The 14,975-nt window shown below is 40.8% G+C and overlaps 1 protein-coding gene across 4 annotated transcripts in view; it reads right to left on the minus strand.

The window, feature by feature from the left end:
* FMN1 (formin 1) overlaps positions 1-14,975 on the minus strand; it is a 430,597-nt gene that overhangs the window by 119,568 nt on the left and 296,054 nt on the right. For 3 of the 4 annotated variants that reach the window (XM_078053416.1, XM_078053419.1, XM_078053417.1), the window contains 4 exons: positions 13,856-13,985; positions 12,023-12,169; positions 10,861-10,920; positions 5,653-5,773 (listed from right to left, as the gene is read on the minus strand). In XM_078053416.1, the coding sequence (XP_077909542.1) occupies positions 5,653-5,773; positions 10,861-10,920; positions 12,023-12,169; positions 13,856-13,985 (458 nt within the window). Of the gene's footprint in view, positions 1-5,652; positions 5,774-10,860; positions 10,921-12,022; positions 12,170-13,729; positions 13,986-14,975 lie in introns of those variants that run through there. The other variant, XM_078053418.1, reaches the window with a different exon arrangement.

The raw sequence follows: 14,975 nt of genomic DNA on the forward strand, positions 1-14,975 counted from the left end.
TAGTGTTGTACAAAACAGAGGCTCATCAAGATGGCTCTGAGCTAATTTGGTCGCTCCATCAGAATAAGGACGTCGGGATTGAAAATGCCTAAAGATGTGACGGATGTACTTTAATGTAAAGTTAGTTTGGAAATACTGCTACTATTCAAACTTTGAATGAAGATTTTTAGCAGTTACTGAATGCCTGGACTATGCATTTTACACGGCATCTCATTTAGAGAAAGCTTAAAAAAAGTTAACATTTTAGGATAAATATTTATAGGATAAACATTTATAGAGTGATAACAGATATCAAAAAGTCAACAGAGGCTCTTGCCTTTCCTAAACTGCTGTATTCCCAAATATTTCTAAATGGTTCAAAAGAAAGGACATGTTCAAATACGTATTCTTAAATATTTAGAGAAAAGGACATCATGAGAGTTATCTTAAAACACACACACACACGCGCGCACGCACACACACACGCGCACGCGCGCACACACACACACACACACACACACACACACACTTGCATCTCAGCCAACATTCTCAAACAAGTTTGAATATCTTACACTGAGGGCTAACTACCAATTACATTTTCCCAATTTATTTATGGGATAACAGGGCTAATAACGCATCATTTTCAAGGCAAGACTAAGTATATAGCTAGTTGATGAAATAGCCTACTTTCAATGATAGGGGCTACTGAGTAACTACTGTTAGCTAATAAGAGTGACTTAATTTTGTTCTTCAACTCTTCTGAACATGCTGACTTCTCAACAGCTATCTGAAGAGTTCCTGTCTCATTTTCCAGCAACCAAAAATTAATTCAGCTTTCCTACTTTCATAGCCACAGTGAAATTTTCATAATAAAATACTACCAGAGGGTCATATCAAATCAATATGGATTTGGGGTTGGTGATGCCAGAGTAATTTTGAATGACACTAAGGTTATTCCTTTTGGCTTCCAGGCATCAAGACATCAGAGAGGATTTGGCCGATTCTATTTGTGTCCATGGAGAACAAATTCGAGGGGGAGAGTGTAGCCAGGATAACGGAGAGCAGTACTAAAGGGCGTAGGTCATAATTGTGCATCACAGCTCCTCCTATTGTTACCCTATAGTGACCACTGAACCAACAACAGTGTTCTTTATATTAAAAATGTGATAGTAATATCAACATCCTTTCTTAAACTGTATCTCACAGACTGCATGTTCTGCAACACATTACTAAGTACTCAGTGAAAGAATACTAAAGAAAAACCAATGTATTAGGTTTTAAGTTGAGAAATGCTTTGAACAGAGTTGAACCATTTTTGTTTTTTTCACCTCAGGACTTCCCAGAGCCTTTAAATAAGCTCATGTGCACCGTGAATCTCTAGGACATGATTTTAGTAGAGAGCAGCTCTGGGTTTATTTGACTATAGACTCTTTGTCAGAGAGCACCAATTCACATTCCATGCCACACTGCGGAGTGCCCCTACTTGAGAAATCGTACATCTTATGGCATCAGCAATGGGGTGTGTGCGTGTGTGTGTGTGTGTGTGTGTGTGTGTGTGTCTCACTGGCTTAACTGGCACAATCAGGAAGGATACATTGCACAGTACATTTGTTCTTATTGCTACTCTAACAAATCATCCCAAACTTAAGTGGCTTCAAACAACACAAATGTAATAACCTCATAGTTCTATGTGTTAGAAGTCTAACAGGGGTTTGTTGGGCTGAAATCAAGGTGTGTTGACAGGGCTGCATTCCCTGCTGGGGGCTCCAGGGGAGAATCTGCTCCTTGCCTTTTCTAGTTTTAGAGGTTTCCCACATTCCTTGGTCCGTTGCCCACTTCCTCCATCTACAAAGCCCGCAGCGCTGCATCTCTCTGATCGTTCTACTGTACTATCTCCTGCTGGCCACAGACAAGGAAAATTCTCAGTTTTTAAAGATTCATTTTAAAGATCCATGTGATTAGATTAGACCCACTTGGATAGTCCAAGATAATCTCCCCATCTCTACATTGGCAAAATTCCCTTTTGCCATGTAAGGTAATATATTTCAGGGATTAGGGTCTGGACATTTTTGGGAGCCATTATTCTGCCTACCACATATGGGTTGGTAAGAATACCTTGAGAGTTCTGGCCAGCAAACAAGGTCAACGAATAAGAAGGAGAGCAACTCTTCCAATCATTTGTTTTTTCCTAATTATTACTTATCATGGTATTAGGGGAGTTAAAATTATTATCTCATTAAGGGATATAGAACAGTAAACAAAATACGGAACATGTTCCCAAGCACCAAGAATTTGGTTCTGTCTCCACAAGGTAGAGAAGAGAGCACAAGTGCTCTGGGAATCAGATTCTCCACAAACTCATCCAGCAGGCCTCTCAGCGATATGGGCCTGATTCGACAAGGTGTACATTTTCCAGGAAAAGGTACATACCCCTAATCAGCTTTGCTGAAGTTTTCTTTACTAATGGGCCATGCATTCATTACTTCCTCTGACATAGGCACTGTAATTGTCTCATTTAATCCTCTTTATGGTTTTGTTACCTGACAAGACCTTGCTTCTACCAAACCAGTAAAAAGTACATCATCTGATACCAAAGCCCGAGTTCTTAACCCTACACAATAACTTTGTTCACTTTTGCGTGTGTATGTGTCTATTCATTTTTATGACCCACCTCTCCCATATGTCTTCCCTTCCCCATCCCCAGCCCGAAGTAAATTCTTTCCTGTCTCTCTCTGATCTGAGGGTCTACACGTGTGGCCCTAAGGGTGTGTGCATGTGCATATGCGTGCACTCAGGAACTCTCTTTCTGTCCCTGGTACCTTCATGAGGCTTTATGCCTTGCATACCTAACCTTCTGTTTTGATCTGTGATCAGATATGGAGACCTCTGGGTCACAGGCAGGATGCATCACAAGTGCATGCCTTAGAGTCCTACCTAGCTTCAAAATGTGGCTAGGTCATCACCTGGAACTTGGCAAATTATGTGAGCACCATGAACTTTAGTTGCCTCCTCCTGTGAGAGACTGATAATATCTGCTTCAGAGGGTCATTGTAAAGATTAAAAGAGATGATTATGTAAAACATCTGATAGATAATAGTTGCACAGTAAACTGTAGCTGATACTATTATCAACTACCTGTTCTGTTTGCTTACATAAAAGTGCTCTGCAAAGGTCTTGTTGCTATGAAAGATGCTTACTGGCCACATCTATCTTTATCAGTGATATTTGCACAACCAACAAACTCTAGTTTAATTCACACCCTATTGCTAAGGTGTGGTTCAAACCAGTTTTCTTTTCAAGGGCTGTGCCTGCCTGGAGAAAGGGGGCCTGAGACGTCTTGAAATTTGCTAATCACATCTGGTTTAGCTTTAGACATTTTCTGGGGTTTTGCCAGCAGCCACGACATTTTAATGGCTACAATAAACCTCAAAGCCTCATCAAATCTTTGCTGTATGTGTGAAAATTATGTCCTCTTCAATTAAACATTCAATCTAGGCTCACACCAAGGCCTTATGGAAAAGGACGTGGAACCTGAATGGGAAAGGAGATGAAACGGACCGCCACGACTCTGGCCATCTTGCCAGATGGCATTTAGGAGAAAAAGAAATTCATTAGAGAACCAACAGTCTGTATTTTCTTTAAATATTTACTAGGTACCTTTCATGTGTTAAAAACACTGGCATCTCTAAAGATTAGCAGGGCATTTTTGTTTAAATATCCAATGTGGGGGCAGGGGGCGGAGTCCCACTTCTCCCTCTTGCCTTGTGGTACCTCACATCTTTTGGTGTAGTCCAATCCAAAGAAGAAAAAACTATTGAGGCAATGTTTGGTTTTCCTTCATTTTAAGGGAGGTCCTCCAGCTTCAGAAGTTCTTTCAGTTCCTTAAAATTGACTAAGGACAAGGGTCAGTGGAGTACCGAGAGATGTGGAATGGCACCTGGGATCCCCGTGCAGAAAATAAGGTGCACCAAAGGGGGGAGCCTTTGTGGGAACACCTGCCTCTCTACTGTCCTCCCAATTCACCCTTGTCATCCCTTGGTTATGAATCGCCAAACACTTGCAGACGTCAAAGGGAGATGGCCCAGCCAGGATGCCCGAGAGAGGCAGCCCCAGGAAGGAAGGCAGGAGAAGAGGAAAGATCCCACGTACATCAGGTTTCTTCTCGAAAAACGCCACAGGAGGGCAAAGGGCCAGGAGACCAGAGGGGATGTGTATTTAGGGGCGGCCGCAGCATGAACCAGCATGACTTTTCCTGGCTGCAGCGAACCTTGCAGCCAGATTGAGGGCCGGCCTGGGCGCTAATTCTGCCCCTGGAGAGTGCCAGGAAAAACTGCCACAGGGATGGCTCACACGGTTTATGACAGTGAGAATCAAGCCCCTCGTCTTAGGCAAGGATACAACCGGCGGTGTTTTAGGAGAGGGAAAAGAATAACTGCAGGTTCATATATCATATTCCTAAACAAGGCATCCACTCGGTTGAATGCATGCTCTTGACCACATCAACGGGAGGGGAAAAGAAAAGCAACATGTTCCTTTAAAAATAATTTACAAGGTAGAAATATTCACTTGTAACCACTCTCCGTATTTAAGCGAGTTTTATGCCCAGAGTAAAAACTAAATGGCTCTCTCCCTGCCACCAGGAGATCTGTCCCACTTCACTTCCCTTTCCAGGCTGCTCTCTCCGTCTCAGACTTGGATTTCTGAGCACTCTTTCACAATAAACATTTTTAAAATGTTTATTTTATGTCTTAGTGTAAAAATATTCCTGGTTCAAGCTCTTCATTTCCTCAAACTCTCCTTTTGGCACTCTGCGCTCCATTTCCACATTAGCACGCTCCCTAAATCCTCTGTGCAGCTCTACAGTTGGACTCACATAAGGCCCAATGCACGTATTTATATACTTGGATAAGGAGATGTCTCCACAGTGAAAACACAGGACTCGAGCAACGCCAAAGGAAAATTCCTGCTCAAGAGAGACACAGTTTCACCTTTTACAAAAAGCCAGAAAGGGCTGTCAGCATTTTGTTGTGAATAATTAAAAATGTAAATTCAACTAAAATAGACTGCTTACGATGGGTCCTGCCATCTTTATTAGACTCGTATACATAAACCAAGTATATGGGGGGGGGTGTGTGCGCGGGTGAGTATGTGTGTGCACATGTGGGATACGTATAAGGCAGCAGAGTCAACCAGCTTAGAAACTGCATGAGTTCTAACCAGACAGGCCTGATGAGAGCCCAGTAAATGGGCCTCTCACGGGCCGTGCGAACCTAACTTCCCTAAACCTCGTTTTTCTCATCTGCAAAATGGAGTTAGTATAGCTCCTGCTTATTAGGGTTGTTGTAATAATTATATGAGACAACAGAAAGCATTCAAGGAAGGGTTACTGCTATTATTATTAAGATGACTATCTGTTATATGTTGGAAAATGTAGATGTAAAAGACGTCGATATAAAAAGCACAAAATAACACTAATAAAAGAAAGGGATATGCAAATACAGTGCCTCCAAATAGAGCACAAGAGATGGAAAGTCTCACGAGGGCTGCAGTGTTACCATAGCTGAGCTCTGCACCAATTCCATCCCGTGAACCAGACATTAATAATCCCCTTCAATCATTAAAAAAAAAAAAAAAGCTTAGCTATTATCATAATAACAGAACAGTTCCTGTTACCTTCTAGTTGTCTCTTCAGTTTTCTCAAATCTTTTATGAGGTCTTCAAACTTGACTTGGGAAGCCAGAAAGAAATCTTGTGGTTCAGGCAGAGGGAAAATACTCTTTTCTGTTCCTGCTTCCTAAAAGACACGGTTAACAAAAGTACATTATACTTCCCAACTGTCACTTTCAATTGAAATTCCAAAGCATCTTTTATTGGATGTGCAAATAAGAATCAGAGAAATTCTCCTCTGCTATTCCTAAATTTGGACTGGTTACTCTGAAATGCTTTTGCGTCTTCTACAATATCACTTTGGTCTTACTGCCACTGAGGTTGGCTCTGGCTCTGGCACGGGTTTCGCTCTATTTTGCCTCATGAATCAAAGAGAAAGTTGTCAGGTATGTCCCGATCTTGGACACCCTACTCCCATGGAAAAAGGCACAGGAGGAACACATGAAAGTACTTAAATTTCAAGTCCCTATTGGAGTTTCACATGGTAGCAATTAGCTAACTCATCTTTGGGGTGTGCCAACGGGTGTGAATCGGAAGGTTCTGGACAAGACAGCACTGCAATGGAAGAATCACCCTCCCTCCCTTATGCTATTACCTACCGGCCACTGCAGCTGAAAGCTCCAGAGGGGTGTCTGTGTGACAGCATATTCTTCACGTATTTGTAAAGATTTTCCAAATGCTGTTTGGCTTCTCTTAGTAGACACTTGCTGAGGGCATGGTTGGCCATAGTTTTGGACAAGCTCCCCAACTATGCCTAGTAGAGGATCTAAGCTGGGAAATCACTTGAGAGACACAAGCTTCGGGCACAATGAAAGATAAGCTGGGCCTCAAATATCTTTTCCAGTCCAGCCTGCTTTCTCCCTGAGTTGTTTAACATAAGCTCTGCATCTTGCATATCCCAGGCAGTCTTCAGTTCTTCCTCTCTCCACACAGGCTACTTTGCCAGCCCTCCTTCACATTCCATCTTCCCTACTGCCATTAGGACTCATTCCAAACTCCGAAACTGCTTTATAAGGCACTTTATGATCTGGCCTCTGTCTACACCCTCAGCCTTCTTCCATCTTCCCCTATCTCTACTTCCCTCCCCTAAACGTTCATAAAGGAACAGAACAGGCCACAATCTCTTGCGTCTGGACTTTTGTCTATAAAACTGTGCCTTTGTAACTCTTCTACACGAACTCTTCATGCTTCCTTGTTCATATTGTTCTTCAAGTCTCAAGACAGATATCACTTCCTCAAAGATTGCCCCTAACCCCCCAGCACATGGGTGTTTCCAAGAGCCCCTGGTGCGTACTGTTATCACAGCACTTACCAACATTCATTTCAAAATTGCTGAGTTACCTTATGTGTTTCCTCCGCTAGACTGCAAACACTGTGAAGGCAGGAAGTGTGTCTTATTCTTGGTACAGCACACAACATCAGGCATATCAAACTTTGCTCGGCATCCTTGCGTAGAACCCATAAAAGGCCATTCTGAAAAGTGTGTACCTTTAGCAGGAGACATCTACCTTACTGTCCTACTTTCTTGTGGTTTCAGGAATGCTCTGGACCCGTCCCCTTCCTTTAAGATCTTTAGCTTCACTTGAGATGCTAAGGAAGGGTGGTTTTCCTCATTTTATTGAAACCTTTTACACACTCAGTTTACTTTCCCCCTATCTCCCTATAATTATTTTACTACTTTCAAAACAATGGAAGCAGTACTGTAGTCTGAGCGCCAAGGTGGAACACCATCTAAGATGCTTGTCACAGAACTCCACAGCAATCTACACTGGAAGAACTCATGTATATTATCTCCTACTCTTTTCGAAAACTTTATCACATTCAGTCCTGGCTTCGATTTTCTTTTTTTTTTAAGCTAGAAAATGAGAAAGTGCTGCTGAGCAAATGAGCCTGGTAGCAGCTCTTGAGAAAGCTGCTCAATTGGAATTCAAAAGACATGGCTCTAGATGGATTTCTGTAAACTTCGCAGACTTAGACTTGGACCAAAAACCAGGATGCATGGAAGGAGGCTTGGAACAGGAGTCACCTTTCTTCAGCTAATTGCTCATCACCACTAACCACAAAAATCATCACTTATGCTCCTACGGGGAGGGGATAGCTTAATAAATCACATAATTCTATACTCTTGCTGAGTGAAATGAATTTTTGCACTGTAAAAACCGGGAGAGCACCACACAAACGTTGATTTCTGATTTTTCCTAAACTGGGCCATCCCAGGCTTGAAGCTATTCTTACTGTGAGATTTTCCTTGGTGAAGTCGATTCTACTGCGCTCAGCTCTCTTCGAGAGTCACATTTCATTGGCAAATTTCAGCCCTCCGACACAGTGCACTGGACTTGGTTGAGGCAGGCACTACAAGATACATCTGCTTATGCTAATCCTAGGTTAGAAATGTGACCTCTTGAGATTCTTTGGGATAATTCTTCTGTCACACTGGTACCTGCTGTCAGAACTTCTGGGTATCTCCCTATCACCTGGAGCCCACCGCATTCTACCAGAAAAAAGCTCTCACCTCTTTGCACCTAGTTAGCTACAGATACCACTCACTGCACTCTTGTTCTACTTACAGTAGATTCAACCTAGTAAGTATTTGTCAGACACCTAAATTACAGACACTAAAAAACAGACAACGATGAGTTCTGGACCGCAAGGAGCAATGCCAAGCTAAGGGGTAATTGCTCACTGATATCTACATGCAAGGTGGAATAAGACGTATCACGACAGAGGTTCAACCCAAGTGCTCCCAGGCTTCAAAGGAGCACAAGATGAGGAAGTAAACAAAGCCTTCATGGAAGAAGGGCCATGTAAGACTGCGCTACTTTTTATCTTTTTTTTCCCTTTTACAAAGTGACTCAGGCTCATTATGTCTAATTGAAAGACAGAAGAAAGTAAAAATCTCTTCCAATCCTACCACCCAGAGATAATCACACATTTTTACATATATCTGATATTCCAGGTTTTTCTGTGTGTTTATGTATATTTATATATTTGAAATTAGATTATATATTATTTTAAACACGTTTGTAATATAAAAGCAGATCAAGAGTATTTTTCAATGTCACTAAATTTTCTCCTATATACTTTCCATGGCAGTATATTATTCCACTTCAGAACGCTAGCATAATTTATTTGACCTTGGTCTCTACCTTTGGACATCTACCAAAAATTTTGCTATACTTTGTTATTACAAATGATTTTAAGTAAAATAGTGATACATGTCCTTATTTATTTCCTTAGGATAAAATTTCCTAGAAAGATTATACATATTTCTAGGGCTTCTGATCTAGAAAGGTCAAAGTCTTGCTAACCCATACTGCACATCTGCATGAATGAGGAAAGGGTGTCCCCTATAAATAGGCACAGCACCCTGGGGAGACAGCTTGACAAGCACATGACCACTTCATGTGAATTTTTTTGAAGGTATCCTTTATAGAACACAGTTTGGTGAGTCAAGGGCAATCAAGATATGGGTCCCATTATACCTAGAGATCTTAGAGAATAACTCAGTCAGCCATTCGTGATAGTCCTGAGAAAGATTTGATCCATTTATATTGCTAGCTCTATATACCTAGTTGGCAATTTATGCCTTCTATTTGTTTTTGTTGTTGTTGTTGTTGCTGCTGTCATTGCTGTTGTTTTGGTAAATTACCTGCAGTCTCTTGTGCCACTTTTTTTTTTTTTTAATGAAAGGAGACCAGTTGTCCTTTCCATGTTGATTCTGAAAAGCATGTTACCTATTATGTTGCAAATATACATATGTTGCTACTGGGAGCTTTTCCCCAAAAGGTCTTTTAATTGATTATTTCAAGAGAGTATTAATAACACAAAACAAAAGATCTATAAAAAGGCTAGTGACAAGGATAGTTCCAGTTAGAACATCAGATGAAAAAACACATCAGTGAGAAAACCACAGGGTGTGTTTGGAAAACACTGGGTCTTGAGTTGGATCACAGAGTATGTGTAGGGGGAAGGTCATAAAAGCATGGTTGTAAAAGACTGGAATTAAATTAGGTAGAGTCTTAATTCACTTTTTGAAAATGGGGATCCATTTCTGTTTTTGCATAAAAAAGTGATACAATATGGCCAGAACTATAAAAACTGGTGGGGCCTCGGGTGTGGGATGGACTGGAGGGGGAGTGATGGATGAGAGGTGGGGAGACTGGCTGGGAAGCAAAAAGAATACTCCAGGTGAGTTACCTTAAGGTCTGGATAAGTGGGGCATAGGGATGAAAAACAGGGAAGAAACACGAGAAACAATCTAGCTGAAGGATAGAGAGAAGCCAAAGAGGAGCACGAGCTTCATGCCTGAATGACCAAAACGATAATGTCCTCAGCAGAAACAGAAGTTTGAGGAGGGGGATGGGAGATGATTCATCGCAGATACACTGAGAAGGGTTAGATGAGGAAGGGAGAAGACAAGATGGTAGACTTCATCAGTGCTTCGCTTGTCTTCTGGAGGGAATTATAGGCCTTTGGAAAACAAGGCCCTGGAACCTTTACTTTTCTTCCCGTGGTGCCTAGGAAAAACCCTGCTCGCGTGGACAGCTGTGCAGGAGTCCTGACAACAGTTTCCTGAGACTTTTCCCCTTCATATTGATTGCTAGATTTCCCAACACCTTACAACAGTACCTCTTTCTTTGCAAAGTTAGGACTCCTTGTTCTCAATTTAATGAGAAGGAATAAAACAGAAATTTCTGCTCAGGTGGATTCCCACCGAAATTTTTATTTCTCACTGCAAATGTAATCGAAGCAGAGAGGATGGATTTCAAATTCCATTTCTTCAACTTGTTCACAGATGAACACTACTGATAAGGTATTGGGTATTACTGCCTCTTAATTTCCTAAATTTTGGTCTGCAGCCCAGAACTAATTTCAAATACAACCAATTACTGAATGGATATAGATTTCACAGAGACCCTCACGATCTGGTCAGAAGGCACCCAGACAACCGGGGGTCTCTCTAAAACTGCGTTATATAGCAGATTAAGAGGCAGTAGATTGAGAGGCAATGAATAATGCTTCTCTTTACAAGAGTCAACTAAACTTTCTTGGCTTCAGCGTTCCCATCTGTAAACCAAGGAGGCTGGAGAGCTCTCAAATTCTATGTTGGACTTGAAATCCATCCATCCATCCATCATCCAATTTCTGAATGCCAACAACGTGTAAGAGTTGAAACCCCATTAGTGTAGTTTTCCACATAATTCCATTTCTTACCTGATCATAGTAACGCAGGTAATATTTCACGACATAGTCAACCAGATTAATCCCATTATCCTAGGTTTAAAAGAGAAGCTTAAATGAAAATCATTCACATGAGACTGCCATATTCTATAGTTGAGTACTGAAATCTCAGTTTGTGACCCTAATACTTTTCATTTGTGATACCTGGTCCTGATTCTGTTTGTGACTGGCAAGATTTTCCTCTCTCCTCTTTGTCCCATCATTTTTTTTTTTTTTTAAATGGCATCTATACAAAGAAATGATACTCCGCTATTCTTTGTGGGGGGAGAAAAGCCAAACACATAATCTATGAGACCTCTGAGGTAATGGCTAAAACAAACAAACAAATACACACACTGTCTCATTATTTCCTGGCAGAAAGCCAAAACAGGAGGGAGTGGGGGAGTGCCAAAGGGAACCAGGGACTAGAACAGAAAACCATCCCTCCCTTCCCACCTTTCAAAAAAATGTGTGTTCTTAATGGCGTGAAAAACAATCAGGACAGCTTAAAAGGAACGCCATGCCACTTTATGACCCTAGGAGGCCAGGGGCAAGCAGGCCCTCCCACAAGGCAGCCTTTGTGTCTTGTTCACATGGGTCTAATTCTAATTTGCCTGTGTGTTTCCCCTCCCTTCACTCCCCCTGCTCCCCGTGGGATGCCTAGATATGGGCTGGTTGTTTCCAAAGAGGGAGCTCTGCAGGGGTGTGGAGCCAAATGATAATCAGGCTCAGAGAGTGTGACAGTAGACCCCCAGCCCAATTGTTGTGGGCAAAAGAATAATTCAAATACTCAGCTCAACTGGTGATTCAACATTGCGCCCTACTCATGAATGAGTAAATTACAAGTAGTCAACACTAAATTCAAACAGACTCCCAAGCCTTGTGCTCTGACTGATACTGCGTGCTATTTTCTTCCCTCATTACAGTTCAACATCCAACTGTGTTCTTTTAGAGCAAACCAATATTGGGGATTTTGTCATCTCAGTAAGATCAAACATGAGAAACCTATCTTTATTCAAAAGTCAAAAGAAAGCAAAGAAAAAATGTATTGTTAGAGGGAGAAAGGAGATGAATGGAGCAAGCAAGAATTTTTTAATTAAAGGTATAGAAGGAATACAATGGCAAATCATGGAAACTAGTTATGAAAAATAAATACCCGACTTTTGACGTCCTTGAGTTTGGGCAGAATTTCTAAGCTATATCCATCTGCTTGTCCCCGAGTCCTATTTCCTCCATTCATATAATTTCCAAAAGCCAGAATGAGAGCTAAAATATCCTTCACGCTCTTCATGTGCAGCAAGCCCTGTGACGGCAAACACCAATTATTACGGAGCTGAACTTCAAAGGCACCTATATTCATTCAACAACAAATATTTACCGAGTACCCATCAGGCTGTTTGGTGGCATGGTGCCAACTGGATTGGCAGCTGGTGAAATGGAAAATACACTTTATTAAGACGTAAGAGTCTTAAAAAAATACATTAATCAGACATCATTTTCTATCCTTTCAATGAATTATGAACTGTGCATGTCTTAATACTGTGGATTAAATATTAGTATTTATATTTTTACTTCAGCCAGTTTTATTTTTTAAATATTAACTTAAAAATATTTGTGAGTTGCAAAAAGAGTTGCTATAGTCAGACTTTACATTTGGTGACTTCTAAGCAGAAAGGTTTTGTCTACTATCATTTGAGGATCTGTTTTTGGACAATGTATCTATATAAACAGTACAGTTAAATGTAGGATAGCTTTAAGAGCAAGTTCTATTCTATTCTTCTTTATCCCTGGGTATACTCCTCAGAGGTGAACTACAATAATGTATTTCTTTTTTTTTTTAAAGATTTTATTTATTTATTTGAAAGAGAGAGACACAGCGAGAGAGGGAACACGAGCAGGGGGAGTGGGAGAGGGAGAAGCAGGCTTCCCGCCAAGCAGGGAGCCCGATGCGGGGCTCGATCCCAGGACCCTGAGATCATGACCTGAGCCGAAGGCAGATGCTTAATGACTGAGCCACCCAGGCGCCCCTATAATAATGTATTTCAGGGCCACAGGCTATGTTTATTAAGTATTAGCTGATATGTCTATTACCTTAAAAAATTTCAATCTGCTTAGGGTTTTCTTCACATCCTTATCCCATTTATTTTCCCTTTTTTTCCCTCAAAGTGCAAATTTTTAAAATTGATACTTCCTCTCCTCCCCTCCCCCTTCTCTAGGGTCTTAGTTGACTTTATTTTCTTTTATCTTAGGGTAAAGAAGGAAAGGCAAATGCAGCTCTAGGCCAACCTCTCTTCCTGCCCTTTAGGATGTTATTAGAGGGTGTAGATTATACCTGGGAAGTATTTATACTTTCTTTATTGAAATCTTTTATATTTTAGAAGGTAAAGAATCATGCCTTCAGGTAAGAACTAAATACTACAGTATGTGTGGAGAGGATTATCATGTTCTTAAAGACATGATGTCATTGTGAGAAAAAACAAGTATTAGAATTGGTGTGGTAAAGCCAACAAAAATGTATTTGCCCGCCACCCATTATCACAATCATTTATTTCACTTATCAAGTCTCCAGAATCTTTATTTCACTATGTAGACACATTTCAGATGATCAGGTGCATGGGTCTAACGCAAAATCTCTTGCAACCCAGTCAGTCGAGTAGCAGACAAACTACACTAGTTAGGTTGGTTTTAAGTGGCCAGTATGTACATTAGAAGGTATCTGGAATATCTAAGAAGACATCTATAGAAGTGTCATTTTTTCCTCCTTCTCCCCATCAGTCTGCATCTGACTTTCTCTCTCTCTCCCTCACTCACCTGCACGCGCACACATACTCACACTTAGGATAATCATCACAGCTATACTTAAAAAAACACACAATCTTAAGTCCAAAAGTTTTTTACAAAGGGACTCCAGTTGATTCTCCCACTCCCTACTTGCTCCTTTACCCTCACTAAGGCAAAACTAGCCTCTTAAATTAGACAGCAAACATACCTTAGAAGCTCTTGTGACGATCTCTACCTTTCGGTGCAAGGAGGAGATACTCTCCGAAAAGACAGATCTGAAGATTATGCACTGGGCCCGTTCAGCAAAATTCGGGATCTGGGCTAACTCATGTAAAAATCTGCAGAAATGAATAATGAATCATCTAGCTTCATATACAATCACAAAGAAAAAAAAAAGACAGCTGAAAAAGATCCACCATGACAGCATTCCTTACTTGGCGATATCAATTCAACAATTATAAAATGTATCCAACAGGCACACTTAAGGAACTCCAAGGGTCTGTGTTCTATTATTGACGACAAAGCCATTTTTATTTCTCTTATTATTTTCATGGGTTTCTATGATGGTATATAAATGTATGGTGTATAAGTTACTTTAGGAACAGAAAGTTAATGCAATTATACTGAACCACAACGAGTTATCTCCTGCTATGCAAATAGGAGATTAAACCCAAATAAAAGCACTACCTTTAGCGTATGAAAATAAATACATAATGAACTCCCTTTATCATGCAGCATTCTCTAAGGGTCTATTTCACACAGGCAGTCAAGTGAAGGCTGGAAGCAAATGTCTGCAGAGATATGACAAAATATTTCTTCCTGAAGGGAGACGACTACTATTTCTTGCTCACTGAATTAGATAATAGTCTATAGAGATCCTCTTCTACAGATATTTGTTTACTTTTCCACATCAGCTTACCTAGGAAGACAGAGTTCACAGCTCAGCGTGTGGAACAAAGCAGGCACTCATTAAGTGGACATCAATCTTAAAAACTATGGTAAAACAGATTTTTAAAGCTAAAGGTGAGTACTAACCTACACACAGAAGCTCACTGTCTGAGCAACTGGGCACTGGTGCCCTTTGCAAAATTAAGTTGGAAGAGCTATATACTCTCCAGGCCAACCACCAGAAGAGGGGGCATAAACTAAAATGGGCAGAAAGAGTTGGGCATGAATTTAGAGAAGGAGAGAATCCACTAACAGCTATTAAATTCATTTTGGGGCTGAAATGATGAATACCAGATATTTCTGAAAGTCTCGGTCAACGCATAACATCATTACTTTGACATTTTGCAATCTCTCACCAAGAATGCTTTTCCATAGGAGCA

This window comes from Halichoerus grypus, chromosome 8 (assembly GCF_964656455.1).
Source record: "Halichoerus grypus chromosome 8, mHalGry1.hap1.1, whole genome shotgun sequence".
In the NCBI taxonomy this organism is placed as follows: Eukaryota; Metazoa; Chordata; class Mammalia; order Carnivora; family Phocidae; genus Halichoerus; species Halichoerus grypus.